We start from the raw sequence: 20,206 nt of genomic DNA, 5'->3' as shown, positions 1-20,206 counted from the left end.
CTGCCAGAGACAGACATTTAAAAGACAAAATTTTAATATTTTTAATAGACAACTAGTAGGAGTGTAAGCATACCAACCTGCTCCCCCAAGAAATTCCTCTACAACTGCAAGGCCAATTGCAGCTCCTTGTCTGCTTCATTGAAAGCTAAACCTGCCTGTAGAAAAGCTCAGCCCACAGCACAATTCTAGGGAAGCCTCTGCACTACCTTTCCTTAAACTAGGAACCACTATCTGCAGATGTTTTTGAAAAAAATTCCATAATCGAAAGAGCAAGAAAAAAAGCATAAAATCTGACTCTGACTCCATTAATTAGAAGACAAGAGTGAATTCCTTGAAAAGAAAAAAAAAAATCCCTTTAATTAGGATCTTCAGACAGTTGAGATGATACTGTATCCACAAAGTAAGATACTATGAAAAATAGAACAAGAAAAAGTTTGTGGAAATTAAAAAATACGCTTGCCTACATTTTTAAAATGTTCAGTAAGGAGACTAAAGATCAAGTCAAGCAAGTATTCAAGAGTAGACCAACAAGATCAAGTCAAAAATCAAGAGAGAAAAAATATACAACTGACCGATTAAAGTAGGGGCTTATCATCCAACTAATAGAATTTCCACCAGAGAACAATGAAAACAAGGACAGCAAATTTTACAACAAATAATGCAAGAGTATTTCCCACACTGAAGAGAATGAATTTTCAAATTAAAAGGGTACCTAATGTACCTAACTAGCATCTAGACATACCACAGTGAAATTTCAGACACCAGGAACATAGAAAAAAAAAAAAAGTTCCGGAAGAAAAAAATCCCAGGTATTACACAATGGAATAAGATGGGCAACCAAGTTCTCAGCATCAACACTGAAGCCTCAAGATAATGAAACTATGCCTTCAAAGTTCTGAAGAAAATGACTTCAACCTATAATTCTGTACCTAGTCAAAGTATCAAACAAGTACAAGGATAGCTTCAGATTTCCAAGAACTCAGAAAATTTACCTTCTATACTTTCTTAAGGAGTTTCTTTGTGATGTGATTACAAAATGGAGAAATGCACTGAGAAGACAAAATGGAATTCAGGAATTGCAGAGCCGACTCAGGGGAGGAGGGCGCCCCGGGATGATGGCCTTGAGCAGGCCTAGAGCAAGCAGTGAGGTCAGAAAAGGAGGAGAGAGGCTCCAGGAGGAAGGTGCCTAAGAACAAGTGGGAAACCCAAAGATTTCAAAGCACAGAGTGATAGACTTTTAGGCTACAGTACAGGTAGGCAATGAAGGAAGGGAAAAAAGAAGAACCTAAGGGAAACAAAAAAGGGGGAAAAATTAAAAAAACTCTAGAGAGTTCCCACAAAACTGTACAAGAAACAGAATGTAAATTTGGCCTTGTAATATTTATATAGTCTTTAAAATTTTTTTTTATTTTTAGAGACAGGGTCTTGGTCTGTCACCCAGGCTGGCACAATCACAGCTCACTGTAACCTCGAACTCCTGGGCTCAAGCAATTCTCCAGAGTAGCCATGACTATAGGTGCACATCATCACACCCAGCTAATTAAAAAACATTAAAATATATATACATGAGGGTCTCGCTATGTTGCCCACGCTGGCCTCAAATTCCTAGGCTCAAGCAAATCTCCCACCTCAGCCTCCTAAAGTGTTGGGATTACAGGTGTGAGCCACCAACCATGCCCAGACTAAATAGTCTTAACAGTGTAAATGCTTACTGTTTCTCAACTTAGAGTCAATCGACTAAGTCTTAACTAAAGTAGGGAACAAAATGTAAATTTGATCAGCTTTGACAATATAAAAGTACAGGTGACAATTTAGAAGGTGGAGGCAGGACAGAATGTAGGTGGCGGCAAGAAAGAAAATATAAGACTTGAAAGAAAGGCCTGGCATGGTGGCTTATGCCTGTAATCCCAGCACTTTGGGAGGCCAAGGTGGGCAGATTGCCTGAGCTCAGGAGTTTGAGACCAGCCTGGGCAAGATGGTGAGACCCCGTCTCTACTAAAAATTTTATTAAAAATTCCAGGTGTGGCAGGTTGTGCCTGTAGTCCCAAGCTACTAAGGAGGCTGAGGCAGGAGAATCACTTAAACCCAGGAGGCAGAGGTTGCAGTGAGCCAGGATTACGCCACTGCACTCCAGCCTGGGTGACAAAAGTGAGACTCTACCTCCAAAAAAAAAAAAGGAATTGAAGGATACATATCTTTCAGAAGTCAAAATATACTAAATATATTGAAATATAACCAGACAAGAAATATTTAGATTACTACTTAAAATTACTAAAGTAACCAATAAATGAATTAAAAATGGATTTTGCTGTATGAGCTTGGAAGCAAGGGAAAAGTATAAATGGGCTAGATCCTGACATACAGCAAGAAATCAACAGGTACTATCTAGTTGGTCAATGAAGAAACAGTATAAAGCATATTATTACAACATGGAGAAAGAAACAGAAGCATTTAAAAGTGGGGGATTCTGCGGAGTGGGACTAGTATAGAGAAGAAAGAAGTAAGGAATGTTGCTTTTTATTTTTAATCTTTTTTATACTATTTGATTATTTTCTCATCTATCAGGAGATATTACATTGATATGCTTTCTTTTTCCAGATTTTCTATGGTGAGCATGTATTTCATAATGCATTTTATTTCAAATATATGGGATGCTTCCATACATTATACCAAACAGGAAAAATAAAAGGAAATCCACGCCTAGACACATCGTAGTGAAACTGCAGAACATCAAACACAAAGAGAAGATCTTGAAAGCAGCCAGAGAGAAAGGACAGATCACCTACAAAGGAACGACAGACAATTAGAATGATAGAAGTCCACTCAACAATGGAAAGCAGAAGACAATGGGATAATAATATATATAAGCTGTGGAGAGCAAATAACTAACAACCTAGATTTGGGTATCCAGCAAAACTACTGCACAAGAACACAAAGAAAGAAAACACTCACAGGTGAATAGACTCTTGGAAAATATATTGCCAACAGACATGTTTCAGTGAAACTTCCAAAAAAATACTTCAAAAATACTTCAAAATTATTGGAAAATAATGATCCCCAAATAACACTCAGAGATGTTAAGAATAAGTAAAATGATAAACAGGAGGTAAACCTCAAAAAACATTGCCTGGAAAAAATTACAAAAATGTTGTCCAACTTGTGTATTTTATTTTACTTTTTTTTTTTTGATAAGGAGTGTCGCTTTGTCGCTCAGGCTGGAGTGCAGCAGCGCAATCTCAGCTCACTGCAACCTCTGCCTCCTGGGTTCAAGCGATTCTTCTGCCTCAGCCTCCTGAGTAGCTGGGACTACAGGTGTGTGCCACCATGCCTGGCTAATTTTTCTATTTTTAGTAGAGACAGGGTTTCACCATATGGTCAGGCTGGTCTCGAACTCCTGACCTCAGGTGATCCACCCGCCTCAGCCTCCCAAAGTGCTGGGATTACAGGCATGAGCCACCGCACCCGGCCCAACTTGTGCATTTAAAAAAGATCAAATTGAAACACTGGAAACAAGTAAATCAGGAGGGTAAAGACTGAAGCTCTTCATAGGTATTCAAAAGTTCTTTTACTGTTTGAGAATGGGGTCAGGATATTAACTTTTAGAATACTAAATTAAATATGTGTGGTAAAATTTCACTGGTAACGACTAAAAGAACAGAAATGAGGCCAAGCATGGTGGCTCACACCTATAATCCCAACACTTTGGGAGGCTGAAGCGGGCAGATCACAAGGTCAGGGGATCAGAGATCAAGAGATTGAGACCATCCTGGCCAACATGGTGAAACCTCGTCTCTATTAAAAATACAAAAATTAGCTGGGCGTAGTGGTGGGCGTCTGTAATCCCAGCTACTTGGGAGGCTGAGGCAGGAGAATCACTTGAACCAAGGAGTCGGAGGTTGCAGTGAGCCGAGATCGCGCTACTACACTCCAGCCTGGCAACAAAGTGAGACTCCGTCTCAAAAAAAAAAAAAAAAGAACAGAAAGGGAAGGTTTAAACAGTAAACTAGTTTAAAATTGTAGAACCAGGGTTAGGGTTGTCAACAATAACAGTAATTAATGAACCTTAAAAAACATGAGAAAAAACAGAAAAGCAGGCAAATGCAAATCAGAAATGATGACAGAAAGTAATCCAACTATACCAGTAATTGTAATAAATGTGACTGGTCTAAACTCTCCAATAAAAGGCAAACTCAGATGAGACTAAAAAACAAAATCCAGCTTTATAATATTTAAGATATAATATACAGTTGACCCTTAAACAATAGGAGGGCTAAGGGAACCAATCCCCCAACAACAGTTGAAAACCCACATACAACTTTTGACTTCCCAAACATTTAACTACTTACTGTTGCCAACGTAGCTGCAGTGGCAGCTTCATACATTTTTTTCTTTTTCTTTTTTTTTTTTTTTTAACCATGGTTCTTATGTTAAATTCATTTATCCTGAAATGGTGAATAACTGCAGCCACAGTTGTAACATGTATCTTTGGTACATACTGAGCAATGGTTTCTTGTAATGTCATGACTTTTCTCTACTTCTTGGGAGCACGTCCAGCATCACCAGTAGCACTTCATTATGGGTCCCCTGGTGTTATTCAAGGTTTACAGTATTGCACTAAACATGATGAAAAATATGCAAGAACTGCGAGATCACCTTTCACTGCAATTCACAATTTACTGGAGAGCTGAACTGTCGCAGAGATGGTTGCATCACACAGCATTTTAAGTGGACACTCAAAACACCTTAGCTTACCATAAAGCAACAGGAGGTAACTACAAAATTATTACAGTAGTACAGTATGTACTATAGTAAATCTTATGTAGCTATTACTGCATCTTCATGTTTGCTTACATTTCTCTCAACTACAAGCGGTATCATGTAAAGTCTGTGTTTGTGTGCATATATTTTGATAAATTAAACTTCATAATAGATGTGTATGTTTTAAGATAGTAAATGTTAGTCTAGTAGCTACATATATTTTATGTGTTCATGACATACCTAAATTTTTCTTAATTTTGTCACTATTTCTAGGCTATATAGTTTATCTACAAGTTTTTTCAAATTGCCACATATCTCAAAAGATATTTCCAATATATTTATTTTCAAAAATCCACATATAAGTGTATGAGTGGACCCACACAGTTCAAACTTGTCTGGTTCAAGGGTCAACTGTATATACCTAAAGCATGAGAGAGAAAACTGAAAACAAAGGCAGGGAAACCAGATATATAAAGCAAATATAATTAAATGGCTATATTGATATCAGGCAAAACTGACTTTGAGATAAAAACATCTTTTGCTGCAGAGGGTCATAAATCAAGATAAGGGATTCAATTTGCAGAGAAGATATAACAAATTTAAATATGTATGCACCTAATAGTATATAACAGCCTAAAAATAAAGCAAAAACTTGATATAAGTACAAGAGAAATTAAGATAAATCTGTCATCATGTTGGGCAATTTCAACACCCTTTCTCAAGTGGTAAGTCAAGCAGCACAAAAACTCAGCAAGGTCAAGATTTGAATAATGTTAACAGTAGAGCTTTATCTACTGAATAAATGTAAAATTCCCCATCCAATAATTAGTCCACTTTCTTCCAAAATGCATGTGGAAGATGCATAAACTTGATTATGCACTAAGCAAGTGTTAACAATTTTCAAAAACTATGCATTGTAAAAATTACATTATCTAACCACAATGCAATTAAGTCAGGTGTCTATAATAAAAAGGATTAAAAGACAAAAACACACACCACTTCCAAATACTGTATAGAAAACACACTTTCAATGATGAAAATTATAATGGAAATTAAAGACACTCTGATAATGAAAACATGATGAATTAAAACCTGTCATATGTATTCTTGTCAAATGCTTACATTTGAGAAGAAGACAGCCTGAGGTAAATAATTTTTAAAATATGGAAGGATAAATTAAAAGAGAAGTCGGGCCAGGTGCAGTGGCTCACACCTGCAAACCTAGCACTTTGGGAGGCTGAGGCAAGAGGACTGCTTGAGCTCAGGAGTTCCAGACCAGCCTGGGCAACATAGTGAGACTCTATCTTTACAAAAAAACTTAAACATTAGCTGGGCGTGGTGGCGTGTGCCTATGGTCCCTGAGGTGGGAGGATCATTTGAGCCCAGGCATTTGAGGTTGCAGTGAGCTACAATTGTGCCACTGTACTCTAGCCTAGGTGACAGTGAGACCTCGCCTCTTAAAAAAATAAAATAAAAAAAAAGCACAAGTCAATGAAATAGAAAACAAAAACACCAAAAAAAAAAAAAAAAAATCAATAAAGCCAGAATAATGTTGTTAAGTCTTTGAAAAGATCGGCAAAATAAACTTCTAGTGACAGACTGATGGCAAGACAAAAAGCAAAAAGTACACATATTATGAGGTGGGTGCGCTAGTAAAAATAAAGACACCAGAGAAATGAGAGAATGCTATCTGCTCAAACAAAAGAAGAAAAAAAATTAACAACTTATGCTAATACGAGTGCATGTTTATATTTTAAAAACCTGCCCCAGATTATACTGTACAACAGTGAGTAACCACATTAACAGATAACAGTTGCTTGCAGTATCACTTCACACTTGTGAATATATCTAGTAATACCAAACTCCTCATCAGCAAAGGTACCTGACACCATTTCAATTATCCCCTTTTAAAACACAGTATAGAAAACCACACAAACATATAGCTTAATGAATTTTTGTAAGGCAAAACACCCTTCTGACTACCATCCAAGTCAAAAGAGAGAACGTCATCTGCCACCCCAGAAGCCTCTCTGTGTGCTCCATCTTTATCAGTCCTCTTCAAAAGCAACCACTGTGTGCTTTTTATATTAACGCCTAGAGGTTCTTTATAATTTCACACACACTGGGTATCCCTAGCCACTACAGTTTAATCCTGCTCCTTTTATTTTCCTTTGATTTGCCTTTTAATCTCAATTTCTCAGGCTATTCAACCCACAGTGTCCCAAACACTATTTTTCCGGCTGCACACTCACGGTGAAGCTCAACCAACATACTCCTCTGGCCTCTGCAACTTCTTGCAAACTGACTGCTGGACTGGGAGCTTGATGACTTAGGTTTACATTTTTGGCAAGACAAAAGTTCTGTTCTTTTGTATCAAGAGGCACAAAACAACTGGTTTTCACTCTTAAAAGCATAACTCTAATCCTACCATCTTGTTCTCTTATCAGCTGAAATCATTTTAAAAGAAAATGTTTCTCTCATCTACTATATCAGAGGTTGGCAAATCTTTTAGGCTATTTTAGGCTATGCAAGCTATATGGTCTGTTGCAACTATTCAACTAAGGCTGTAGTATGAAAGTAGCCACGGACAATACATACATGAATAGGCACGGTTTGGTTCCAACAGATGCCAACTCCTGTCCTATGGGGTTACCCAGTGGTATCATTCTCACAGAAAAGACAGCATAAATGTTCAATTATTTTATTTACCCAGTTTTCAAGACAATGAATGATTATCTACTATCTTCCAGAAGGTGACTAGTTAGAGCTTATTTTTTTTAAATGTCATTATGAAATTGTGGATTTAAATGGGCTTTAATTCACCGCGATATTTACACCTACTGAATCTCAAATAATTCCATTTTTGGCCAATGGAAACCTCTAAGTTGGCTCCTGCATCCTTTGGACGTGGTCTACCATTCATTGACAGCTTCTTTGCTATCTGGGATGTTGAGCCATTCCAGGATCATGTTAACATTTCCTGCCCCAGACCTGGAAAAAGACATTTCTCAAGAAGCCTAGTTCTTTGTTTTTTTATTTTTATTTTTTTTTGAGACGGAATCTCACTCTGTTGCCCAGGCTGGAGTACAGTGGCACAATCCTGGCTCACTGCAACCTCCGCCTCCCGGATCCAAGCGATTCTCCTGGCTCAGCCTCCTGAGTAGCTAGGACTACAGGCGCACGCCACAACACCCGGCTAATTTTTTTGTATTTTTAGTAGAGATGGGGTTTCACCACACTGGCCAGGCTGCTTTTGAACTCCTGACCTCAGGTGATCTGCCCACCTCGGCTTCCCAAAGTGCTGGGATTACAGGCGTGAGCAACTGCACCCAGCCCAAGAAGCCTAGTTTTTTAAATAGGAAGTATTCCAAGACCACAATCTGGGAACTACAGATGATGCTAACGGTTGATGAATGTTTCTATGCCTTCTAGCAGACAGAACTAGAAAAAAATGTATTTATATATAAAATACATTGTGAGTTCCGAAACATTTCCAATGTAAATTCAGGACAACAGGCTTTTACTTGTCTGAAGCTCATCCTCCATTAGATTTCCTAAGAAAAGTTCACGGGAATGAGTCTCTGAATTTCTGCATATAGATAACAGTTGGTGCTGGATCACTTCTAAAGGTCACTTTTGCGGGACATTAAATTCTTGGCTCACATTTTCTTTTCTGGAGTATCTTAAATATGCTAGTCCATTTTCTTCCAGCACAAAAGTGATGCTGTTGAAAAGTTTGATGATAATCTACCTTTCCTTTTCTTCTGAGTCATGTGCCCCTTTTGCCTAAATGTCCAAATCATTTTTTTTCTTTTTAAAATTTCATTAATTATATAATACATCTTAGTGTTATGGTTCTGGGCAAATATTCTCAGGTATACTGTACAATTTTTCAGACAACAGTTTCAAATATGTTTTCACTTCATGAAAGTTTTCTTGAAAGACAGTTAATGTTTGCTCTGTTCCTCTGAATATTGTTTCTTTGGAGATTCCTATTATAAAAACACTGTATTTCTATTGCCTATTATCAATATTTGCCACTTTCTCATGAGCCCTTTTAGACTTTTAAAATGTTCTTGTCTTTTATCTTCAATTTCTCTGAAGATGTTTTAATTTTATTTATTTTTAAATTGCTGTTTTCTGTAGCCATAAGGTTTTGCTATGTTGCCCTGGCTGATCTTCAACTCCTGGCCTCAAGTGATCCTCCCGCCTTGGCCTCCCAAATTGCTGGGATTACACGCATGTTTTATTTTATTAAGACGCACTAATTCTTTTGAGTTCTTTCTAATTTAGTCTTCATTTATTTTGAGACACAGTCTCACTCTATCGCCCAAACTAGATGGCAATGGCATGATCATGGCTCACTGCAACCTCAGCCTCCTGGGCTCCAGCAATCCTCCCACCTCAGCCTCCCTGGAGGGCAATGGTATGATCGTGGCTCACTGCAACCTCAGCCTCCCGGGCTCCAGCAATCCTCCCACCTCAGCCTCCCAAGGAGACAGGACTACAGGTGTATACCTTGCCCAGCTAATATTTTTATTTTTTGTCGAGACAGGGTTTTGCTATGCTGCCCAGGCTAGTCTCAAGTGATCCTCCTGCCTCAGCCTCCCAAAGTGTTGGGATTACAGGCATGAGCCACTGCACCCAGCCTCAAAGTTCTTCTGTTTTATGTTTTTCTTGGCTTTGTCTTGTATTATTTAAATAATGTCTTCTAGCTCACTTTGAAATTGTATTTCTTTTTGGTATACCTTTCAGCATGCTTTCATTGAAACAATGCTGTTTTGTCTTTTATTCCCTTTTATCTTTCAATTCGGCACAGGACTTGACCTTGATACTTTTCTGTTGTTCATTTTAGGGGAAAGTTTGCTTTGGATAGCTATTCTAACTTCAGAATCAACAACCTTCTTCTGTTGATTTTGTGATGTTAAAAAATATGGCACCTTGCTTTGAGATTTCCTATTGTTTTCCTCTCCTATTTTTATCTGACATTCTTTCCTTTTCTCTATTGTCTGTTTCCCTGCTCCATCTGATTCCACTCCAAGACTCTCACGTAGAGTCCTGTGTTTGAAGAAAACCTTGGTGCAACACACTACAGACTCCATAGGGAGTAGACCACTGCAGTCCTTTTAGATCAGCCTCATCTGCCACTGCACTGAGCAAAATCCCTCCTCAGTTTCAGCTCCTCTTCTCAATTTGGCCCATTCACATTTTCCAATTGGTACCTATCTGCTGTTTGGGGACCAAACAGGTCTTGTCCTCAGGCCTATCAATTATCAGAATAGTATATAACGCTGTCATGGCAAACTGAACAATACAGTCAAAAATTTTTAAAGAGACACAATGAGGAAACAAATACAGAATTGACAATTCTGAAATCATAAGGTTTCATGAAACCTGGAACAATTTAAAGGACAGTTTTGAAGAAATGAAAAAACATATTCCAAGGTTCTTGAAAAGTATGTGAGAAATAACATAATAAGCATATAGATTTTTTTGGTGGGGTCTTAAAATTCAAATCTTAGTAGAAAAAGAAACAGAAGAAAAAAGAATCCTTCTTGATGACAAAAGAGACAAAAGGTCTGAAGAGTCATGGAGAAGGGCTGTGCAGGCCCAGGGGTCAGATAACAGAGACACCAAAAGTCCAAACTAACAGCGTTATTTCTGGGTAATGAGGAGGAGGGGAGAGATACTTTCACAAAGGAGTCAGAAGATGAGAGACACACTTTCAAAGTCAAAAGATTGTACAGGAATTGGGGGAGAAAGCTGAGAAAAAAGCAAAAAAAAAAAAAAAAAAAAAAACCTGGAAGCAAACTGAAGTATGTTAGGCACGAGGGGATAAATTAGGGTTGCTGGGACACATATGGGAGGTCAGAGACAGGATGCTTAAGAGACGGGAGATTTAAAGGTAACTAAAATTTCAAGTTCAGGTAAACGGGTAGGATCAACAAAAAGAGAAAAAGAAAGAATGCAGAAATAAATATATCTTTAAGAAGGAGCTATCTAAAGACCAGCAAAATTCTGATAATAACTAAGGCTTAATGACTGGGTTCATGAGAGTTCACTGTACTAGCCTTTCCATTTTTGAGAATATTAAAAATTTCCACAATAAAAAGACTTTCAAAAATTTCTAGAAAGGGCTGGGTGCAGTGGCACACACTTGTACACACCTCCAGCTACTAAGGATGCTGAGGCAGGAGGACTGCTTGAGCCCAGGAGTTTGAGGACTGCCTGGGCAACACAGCAAGACCCTACCTCTTTAAAAAAAAATTTTTTTTCTGAAGTGTTGGTATGAACCTTCCTCATGGTATTCTTCTCATTCTATTTCTGGGCTTAATCATCACTTTTTTCATAGTGTAATATTTCATAAAAATCCATTGGAAAATATTCAATGCCTCATGAAAAAACTGTAGTAAAGAGTGAAACATCATTTAAGTTATTACCTTGATTTTTTTCTACAGAATCTCCTTTTGTTTCCTCTTCTTTAATGGGGGGACTTATTCTGGGGGTCCTACTTTGTCCCTGGACCACTTCTGCTAGCAATTCTTCTTGAGAAGTTCGAGTTCTGGGAGCAACTGGAAGTGTCTGTTTCTGTGGGACTTTCACATAAAAGCAAAAAAGATAGAAATACAAATGCGGTAATACGTCAAAACTCCACAGTGACTATGTCATAGTAAATATAAATACCTCCTTTGGTTTAGGACATATGAGTTCAGGCTGGGCGCCGTGGCTCATGCCTGTAATCTCAGCACTTTGGGAGGCAAGGTGGGTGGATCACTTGAGGTCAGGAGTTTGAGACCAGCCTGGCCAACATGGTAAAACCTCGTTTCTACTAAAAATACAAACACTAGCCGGGCATAGTGGCACACACCTGTAATCCCAACTACTCAGGAGGCTGAGGCAGGAGAATTGCTTAAACCCGGAAGGCGGAGGTTGCAGTGAGCCGAGATTGCACCACTGTGCACTCCAGCCTGGGCAACAGAGTGAGACTCTGTCTCCAAAAAAAAAAGAAAAAGAAAAGAAAAGAACATATATATGAGGAGTTCGATCCATAGATACCATTCATTTTTTCTTACATTATTGAGATAGATACCTGAACCTATTTATCCAAACATATGTAAACAATATCCATACAACCACATACCATGAATACAATATAGTACATATGTATTCATTTTCAACAAAATGCGGTTTATTTAAGCTTAGCTTCATGATCTTATATGAGTTTCAAATTGTAATTTAGATAACCTAGGTAAAGAAAGAAAATTTCAAAGTCATGGAACTTCTCTAAACTTCTCATCATTCTAGACAATTAATATTGCTGATAAATCAGGAAATGAAATGTAGATATATCATTAGGTCAAGAGTGCGCCTTTGCCTGATAATCTTTATTCTATATGCCAAAACCTGTTGAATTTTGTGTTCAAGGTTAAATTAGGGATGAGGAGAACCAAGAGGACAGACAAGTATCAGGATCAAAAACTGATGGTGCCAGGCGCGGTGGCTCACGCTTGTAATCCCAGCATTTTGGGAGGCCGAGGAGGCAGGTGATCACCTGAGGTCAGGAGTACGAGACCACCCTGGCCAACATGGTGGAACCCCGCCTCTACTAAAAATACAAAAAAATTAGCCTGGCATGGTAGTGGGAGCCTGTAATCCCAGCTACTTGGGAGGCTGAGGCAGGAGAATTGCTTGGACCCAGGAGGCAGAGGTTGCAGTAAGCCAAGATCACACCACTGCACTCCAGCCTGGGCAACAGAGCAAGACTTCGCCTCAAAAAAAGAAAACAAATAAAAAAACTGATGGCTACAGTTTATCTCATTTTAGGAAGGGGGGTCACAAAAAAAAGCGAGAGAGTGGATAAGCAGGGCAATGCTGTAAGTACACCCACCAAATCCACAACAAAACTTAAATCTTTTTAGAGTAGCTCATTACCATCAGCTTCTTAACACAAGTTTACACATTGTCTACAACAGGTCGGCCAGAGAGTACAGAATTTAATGACAACACAAAATGACACCCATCAGTTGTTTGCATTTCAGAATCAGCTTTCCGTAAGACCAGCTTACAGCTGATTCATCTCCTGTTTTGAAAGCGTAATACTTTTATATTCTCTCATAAAATTATTCAGTACTTCCACTAGAATTGGAGCAGGAACATCACAAATGAGTCAATTCTCTGTCTTATATTCTACTAATGAGTTCCGCCAAAAGGGAAGAAACCAACCTTGTTTATATACTACTGTTTAACAAATTTCTATAACTTCAGATACCTATTATTGTCCAATTGTACTCCCCTTTACACATCGTAAATTCGTATCTAATGTTGAATCTAATGCTAATATGAAAGTCCCACTTCATCAAAATTCTCTTCAAAATATTTATGTACTATATATTTTACACACACTGGAAAGATATAAAAGGCATTATATGGTGCTTGAAAAACTACAGTCCAATAACAGTTGGGGAAGTTTCTCAAACTTGTCAATTTCCTTTTAAAGCCATTTTTCTATAGGGGAACCTCATCTTGGTCTTGACATCTGACAGGCACCTTTATTTTACCACAATTTAAGGAGCAATCATTTTCACCTTACTCAAGAATTACAGAAATGTCTTACCAAGTGTAAACATAATACATTTAAATTACCTGTAGAGTAGTTAGTTGTTTTTGTTACGGATTCTTGAGCTTCAGATATAGCCTTCAAAATCAGATTCTTGTTAGCTTGTTTAGAAGGTGGAAGAGAAGGTCTAAAAGAGTTAAGAAAGGTATTTTCATTAAACTTTTAAATTTCAGTTCCTCACAGGCCAGCCATCTATTATGCCTTTACCACAACCTTCTCTAGGTTTTAAACAGACTAGCTGCAGTTTTTAGAAAATGCCAACTACACTGGAACCTTATTTTTTTTTTTAGACAGACTCTTACTCTCTCACCCAGGATGGAGTGTGATGTCACTGCAGCCTTAAACTTCTAGGGTCAAGCAATGCTTCCACATCCACCTCTCCAGTCCAGGACTACAGGTGCCTGCCACAATGACCAACTAATTTATTTTAATTTTTTTTAGAGACAAAGACTCATTACATTGCCCAGGCTGGTCTCGAACTCCTGGTCTCAAGCAATCCTCCTGCCTCAGCCTCCCAAAGTGCTAGGTACAGGCATGAGCCACCATGCCTAGGCCCCTTTTAGTTTTTTTAAATAATAAATCTGAATCTTAATTGATGTTGTTCCTCCTCACCCCACCATATTAGTCAATATTCTCTGCAATCCTCTCCAATGTTAAGCAATTTCTCTCATTAATGTGTTTCTCAAAACCCAATGGAAAAGTCCTACACGGTATTACATTAAATATTTATGTCAGGTGCGGTGGCTCATGCCTGTAATCCCAACACTTTGGGAAGCTGAGGAGGGCAGATCACCTGAGGTCAGGAGTTCGAGACCAGCCTGGTCCAACATGGTGAAACACCATCTCTACTAAAAATACAAAAATTAGCTGGTCGTGGTAGTACACACCTGTAATCCCAGCTATTCAGGAGGCTCAATCAGGAGAATCACTTGAACCTGGGAGGCAGAGGTTGCAGTGAGCCGAGATCATGGCACTGCACTCCAGCCTGGTTGACAGAGCGAGACTCCGTCTCAAAAAACAAACAAAAATTATTTTCGTGATTATTCTCTTCAATAAATCAGGAAGACTCCACCAAGGCAGTTAAAGATTAATTTACAGCCATGTTCAAGGTACCTCCTTTCAGGCTTTGCAGGCACAGACACACTGCTGGAGATGCTTCCTGTTCGAGACCCGTAATCATCATCTTCTTCCTCCTCTTCTCCATCATGATTGAATTTTTTTACTTTAACAACTGAACTTACCACAGGCAACTTTCTCTTCCGAAAGTTTTCATCCTGCAATCAGATAAAATTTATGCTTACCTAATCTCAGAAAATAACAAAAGTTCTACCACAAAATGTTTCCATTTTAAGAAAAAAACAGTACACAGTAATATGAGAAATTCACAGAGTATTTCTTGGTTTTATGTAAAAATATAAATCTGAGGCTGGGTGTGGTGGCTCACATCTGTAATCCTAGCACTTTGGAAGGCCAAAGTGGGCGGATCACAAGGTCAGGATTTCGAGACCAGCCTGGCCAATATGGTGAAACCCTGTCTCTATAAAAATACAAAAATTAGCTGAGCGTGGCGGCATGTGCCTGTAGTCCGAGCTACTCAGGAGGCTGAGGCAGAAGAATCACTTGAACCCGGGAGGTGGAGGATGTAGGGAGCCAAGATCATGCCACTGCACTCCAGCCTGGGCGACAGAGTGAGACACCATATCAAAATAAATAAATAAATAAATACTATAAATATAAATATTATCCCTAACAGTCAACCTTTAGCTAAAACAAAAATTAGAACTTTACATTTATTTTATCAACAGCTGCATACAGTGCTATTGAGGAAACTAATAAAACAGAGTTAATTGGTTGCTCACTAGCAATTACCATGAACAATCTAAAATTGATTGAAACCCCCCAAATTAATTTAAGATTAATATCTCAAATGCTGGAAATCCCAAAAAGGTATACAGATGTGATACAAAAGAACTCTAGGAGCAAGCCATGGAGAGGAAAATCTGGTATAGCATGAGAAACAGCAGATAAAACAATTTAAAAATAAACTTGGGGCCGGGCGCCATGGCACATGCCTGTAATCCCAACACTTTGGGAGGCCAAGGAGGGCAGATCACCTGAGGTCAGGAGTTCGAGACCAGCCTGGTCCAACATGGTGAAACACCATCTCTACTAAAAATACAAAAATTAGCTGGTCGTGGTAGTACACACCTGTAATCCCAGCTATTCAGGAGGCTGAATCAGAAGAATCACTTGAACCTGGGAAGCACAGGTTGCAGTGAGCCAAGATCAAGGTGGGTGGATCACAGGGCCAGGATTTCAAGACCAGCCTGGCCAACACGGTGAAACCCCGTCTCTACTAAAAATACAAAAAATTAGCCAGGCGTGGTGGCGGGTCATCCCAGCTACTCGGGAGGCTGAAGCAGGAGAATCGCTTGAGCCCAGGAGGTGGAGGTTGCAGTGAGCTGAGATCGCGCCATCACACTCCAGCCTGGGCAACAAGAGCGAAACTCCTTCTCAAAAAGTAAAATAAAATAAAATAAACTTGGAATATGTGGTTTTTTTTGTTTTTTCTTTTTTGGTTGAGACGGAGTCTCGCTCTGTTGCCCAGGCTGGAGTGCAGTGGCACGATCTTGGCTCAGTGCAAGCTCCGCCTCCCAGGTTCACGCCATTCTCCTGCCTCAGCCTCCCGAGTAGCTGGGACTACAGGCGCCTGCCACCATGCCTGGCTAATTTTTTGTATTTTTAGTAGAGACGGGGTTTCACCGTGTTAGCCAGGATGGTCTCAATCTCCTGACCTCGTGATCCACCCGCCTCGGCCTCCCAAAGTCCTGGGATTACAGGTGTGAGCCACTGCGCCCGGCCTTGGAATATGTGTTTAGTTACTTCATATATTATTTGGTATCAAGAACTGCCGATTTTTAGCCTAAGCCAGAATTTAAAAGTACATACAAACCTCCATACTCATCTTCTCCGAGTTGTTTCTAAAGAACGGACTATACGTTTCTTCTAAGCTGTTAAGCACCTCTGGTTCACACAAACGTCCTGTTTCATATACCCAACTACTCTGCATATCAAGCTGCTTGGCAGCATGAATACTATTCTGCTGCTGTTGAAATTGCAACCTGTTTAAATGAACACCACTATCTGCATTTCTACTTGCAGGTGGTCGATAAATTTCAATAGAAGGGCGAGAAGAACCATATGTAAGTGTCACTGTAGGTTTTTTCTGAGATAAGGGATTCTCCTGCACAAAGTTGAGGTCTTCGTCAATGAGATCATCTGGTTCTGGCTTAATATCAATCACATCTTCAGAGGGTGCTGGCTCCCTCAAAGGTTTCACTGTTGACATTAGTCGGGTTGCAGCTCCATCATCGTAAGTCTGTCTATTTAAAAGAACAACAAAATGTATTACAGCCAAATTAGGGCAATTATCACCAAATCTTTAAAGAATGTTTACTTGAAAAATTTCAATGAAAAAACTGAGGATACTCCCTTTACATATTCCATTCAAAACTGCTTTGAAATTGCACTTTCTTTAAACTTTGATTTACTAAATTTGTGATAAAAGATAATCATACTTAGATCTTATCCATTATTTTATTCAAAAAACTACTCATGATCACTTCATTGTTTCTAAAAATTGCTGAGAACAGCAAACTGAAAGATATAAAAACTAATATAAATGTCACATACACAGAGCCATCTGCCCCCAGCAGGTCTACACCAGACTCTTACCTGACATTTGTGGTTTTTGACTCCTGCGAACTTGTAGAAACTCTGGAATCTCTTTTTTCAGGTCTCGCGCTAGGAATGGCAAGTGGTGGCACTGCAGCTTCATGCCTCCTCTCATCTCCCCGACTGAAATTGCTCTTGTTTGAAGGCACGTTACTATCAAAGATGTTGGTATCAGAAGACTTCAGACTAGAGGGTTCTGAAAAGAAAAATACAGTCCTTTTAATCTATTTTTATTTCTTATTTTTATTTATCTATTTATTTTTGAGATGGAGTCTCACTCTGTCGCCAGGCTGGAGGGCAGTGGCGTGTTCTCGGCTCCCTGCAACCTCCAAATCCCTGGTTCAAGCGATTCTCCTGCCTCGGCCTCCCAAGTAGCTGGGATTACAGGCATGTGCCACGATGCCTGGCTAATTTTTGTATTTTTAGTAGAGACGGAGATTCACCATGTTGGTTGGCCAGGATGGTCTCCATCTCCTGAGCCCATGATCCGCCCACCTTGGCCTCCCAAAATGCTGGGATTACAGGCGTGAGCCACTGTGCCCGGCCATCTATTTTTATTACTTTAAGTCGTTTCCTTCCTCATCACCAATTCAAAAGCAATATGTTTATTGTAGAAAATTTTAAAAATATAAATAAAAATCACCAATTATCTCAAAGGTGATTTTTCGGGGGAAGAGCATATATACACATTTTTTAAAACATGTTATCTTATGCGTGTATATTCTGTTATTCTTCCACAACATTATTTTTAATAGTTGAATATTATTCCACACATGGTAATACAACAATTTCGTTTATTATGACTGAACTTTTAAATTGTTTTCAATTATAAAATACTGAAATATCCTTGAGGCTAAATCTTTGCACATATATGTAATTATTTCCTTCGGATAAAGTGCACTGCTCCCTCTCCCACACTTAAATTATCTTTGAATTATGTTAAATTTACTGCTCTTAAGTTCATAAAAGTATGTGCTTTCTAAAAAAGTTCAAATGAACCACTGTTTTGAAATTGATGGGTTTTTCCCAAAGCACTATGACTTTAGAAAGAAACAAATCATATGCCATAGCAAGCAGAAATTAAAAAAAAAAATGTTATGAATCTTACCAGTTGTAACAGAGCGAAGTTTATCTAATACACCATGAAGCCTGAGGAAAAAAACAAAAAACAAAAATAAACCTTCTGTTAAGAAAGATTTCAATTCAACTGTCACTCTAAATTTATGACATTATATTCAGAGATAATTTTTTAAATTTTTTAATATTTTTATTGTTTTTAAATAGAGATGGGGTTTCACTGTGTTGTCCAGGCTGGTCTTGAAGTCCTGGACTTGAGAGAACCACCTGCCTCAGCCTCCCAAAGTGCTGAGGTTACGGGCGTGAGCCACTGCACCTAGCTGAGATAAATACTGATAAGCTGTATTTAGTGAATAAATGGTATTAACTTTCAAACTTCACATTTTTAAAAAAGGGTTTTGTATAAATCCTACAGAAGTCAATAAAAAATTGTATTTTTTTCTTCACTGTTTTCAACATCTAGCCTCTGCAAAAATATGGGAAAGAATATCATCTGACCAGTCTTAGTCTACAAAATATGTCACCCTGTTTGTAAGTACTAAAGATTTACTGTAGCTTACAGTAAAACAAGTATCATAAACATGTAATATTGCTTATTATTACCACCACTTAAGCAGCTTATATTAACTGCTTAAACTAGATGGTGTCTTGGACAACTTAATTCTGAGAGGTTAAAACAAGTTATAATCTCAAACTATGCTATATCATTTCACTCTATTACTTTGAAAACTGATGCTGTAAGGCTGTAATCTTGCTTGTAACATAACCTGTTTTGGTAGTTATAAATGAGGTACTTTGCCTTACATCCCTTCCCAGTACCTCTCAAAAAATGCCAGAAACCTCATGTTTCAATGAGAACCCTAGTCACATGCTACTGTCCCCACGGACACAATTACTTCAAGGCTCCAAATAATCACAATAGTCTGTTTGGGGCTGGTGTTAATGAACACTAACTTAAGAAAGCAAAGTGCCAAAATGGGGACATCACCCTTTGCTTCACTACATGTTAAAGAACTCAATTTATGGCCAGATGAGAATGTTGAATTAATTTGGTTTTAAATTCATTTGGTAGTCTGTTTTAAAAATCTAAGTATTCTATCAAGTTATCGGAGAAAAGGATCTACTCGGTCACTTTAGAAAAAAAAATAGTACTCACAATAATGGTAATTTCCCCAGTCAAAAGACCCACAATCTTTTTTTGCAGGGGGGCTGGGAGGGAATAACCTCTGGGGACAAATTGTAACAAATGGGTTGGGTCACCCACAGTGAGGCAGCAGTGTATGATAACAACTGATGACCACTATACAATGTTCTTCAAATTTGTGCAATGTATAAACCCAGAGAATTCTGTGCAGAATTTCAAGAAGGTTGATAAGCATACAGTTGCCTACTTGGGCAAAAACACCTTGAAGATGACCTTTGGTATAAAGGCAAGAACTTAACCAGGCTCATCTCCCCACTCAGTGCCTCCTCTTGCACTCAAATTCGGCAGGCCACTTGCTCACTTCTGCTACATCATCACCTTTCACGGTAACTGGTAGTTCCTAGCCTGAGAGGCCTAATAAAGTATTTCGTCTGTCTATTCTCAGCTACATCATTATCCTCCAGCCCTCATCCTCACTTTACCTCAAACCTGGTACCAGGACCTAGCACCTTAAGTTGAATCTTACTCTTCTAGTCAGTATTCTCAACTAAAGGCATATAACAGTAATTTATGTATAAAAGCAAAGTTGCCTATTTTAAAATTCCAAACTTAAAAAAACTTATAATCTCAAAATATGCTGTAACATTACACTACAATTATTACTCAAAATGAAGGTGTGAGTTTAACAAAAAGCTTAAAAAGTGAGAAACAGAAAAGTGAGAAACCGAAAACCTTGCCCTCTAAAAGGTAACTCATTGTAAAAGGCAATATAAGAAGCCAACCCAGTTCAAAAAAACATCTGTAACTGGTTTTGGTGGGGGAAAAGGAACTATAAGATACAGAAGCTGGCCAGGTGCGGTGGCTCATACCTATAA

The 20,206-nt window shown here is 38.6% G+C and overlaps 1 protein-coding gene across 28 annotated transcripts in view; it reads right to left on the bottom strand.

Annotated features, from left to right (window-relative positions):
• Positions 1-20,206, bottom strand: part of ZC3H14 (zinc finger CCCH-type containing 14) — a 50,721-nt gene that overhangs the window by 24,310 nt on the left and 6,205 nt on the right. For all 28 annotated transcript variants that reach the window (XM_016926568.4, XM_016926552.4, XM_009428280.4 and 25 more), the window contains 6 exons: positions 18,219-18,259; positions 17,111-17,306; positions 16,329-16,758; positions 14,489-14,649; positions 13,402-13,502; positions 11,199-11,354 (listed from right to left, as the gene is read on the bottom strand). In XM_016926568.4, the coding sequence (XP_016782057.1) occupies positions 11,199-11,354; positions 13,402-13,502; positions 14,489-14,649; positions 16,329-16,758; positions 17,111-17,306; positions 18,219-18,259 (1,085 nt within the window). The remainder of the gene's footprint in view (positions 1-11,198; positions 11,355-13,401; positions 13,503-14,488; positions 14,650-16,328; positions 16,759-17,110; positions 17,307-18,218; positions 18,260-20,206) is intronic.

Source organism: Pan troglodytes, chromosome 15 (assembly GCF_028858775.2).
Source record: "Pan troglodytes isolate AG18354 chromosome 15, NHGRI_mPanTro3-v2.0_pri, whole genome shotgun sequence".
Classification (NCBI taxonomy): Eukaryota; Metazoa; Chordata; class Mammalia; order Primates; family Hominidae; genus Pan; species Pan troglodytes.
Note: the sequence above shows the minus strand (reverse complement) of the source record. Positions and strands in the feature narration are given on the sequence as shown.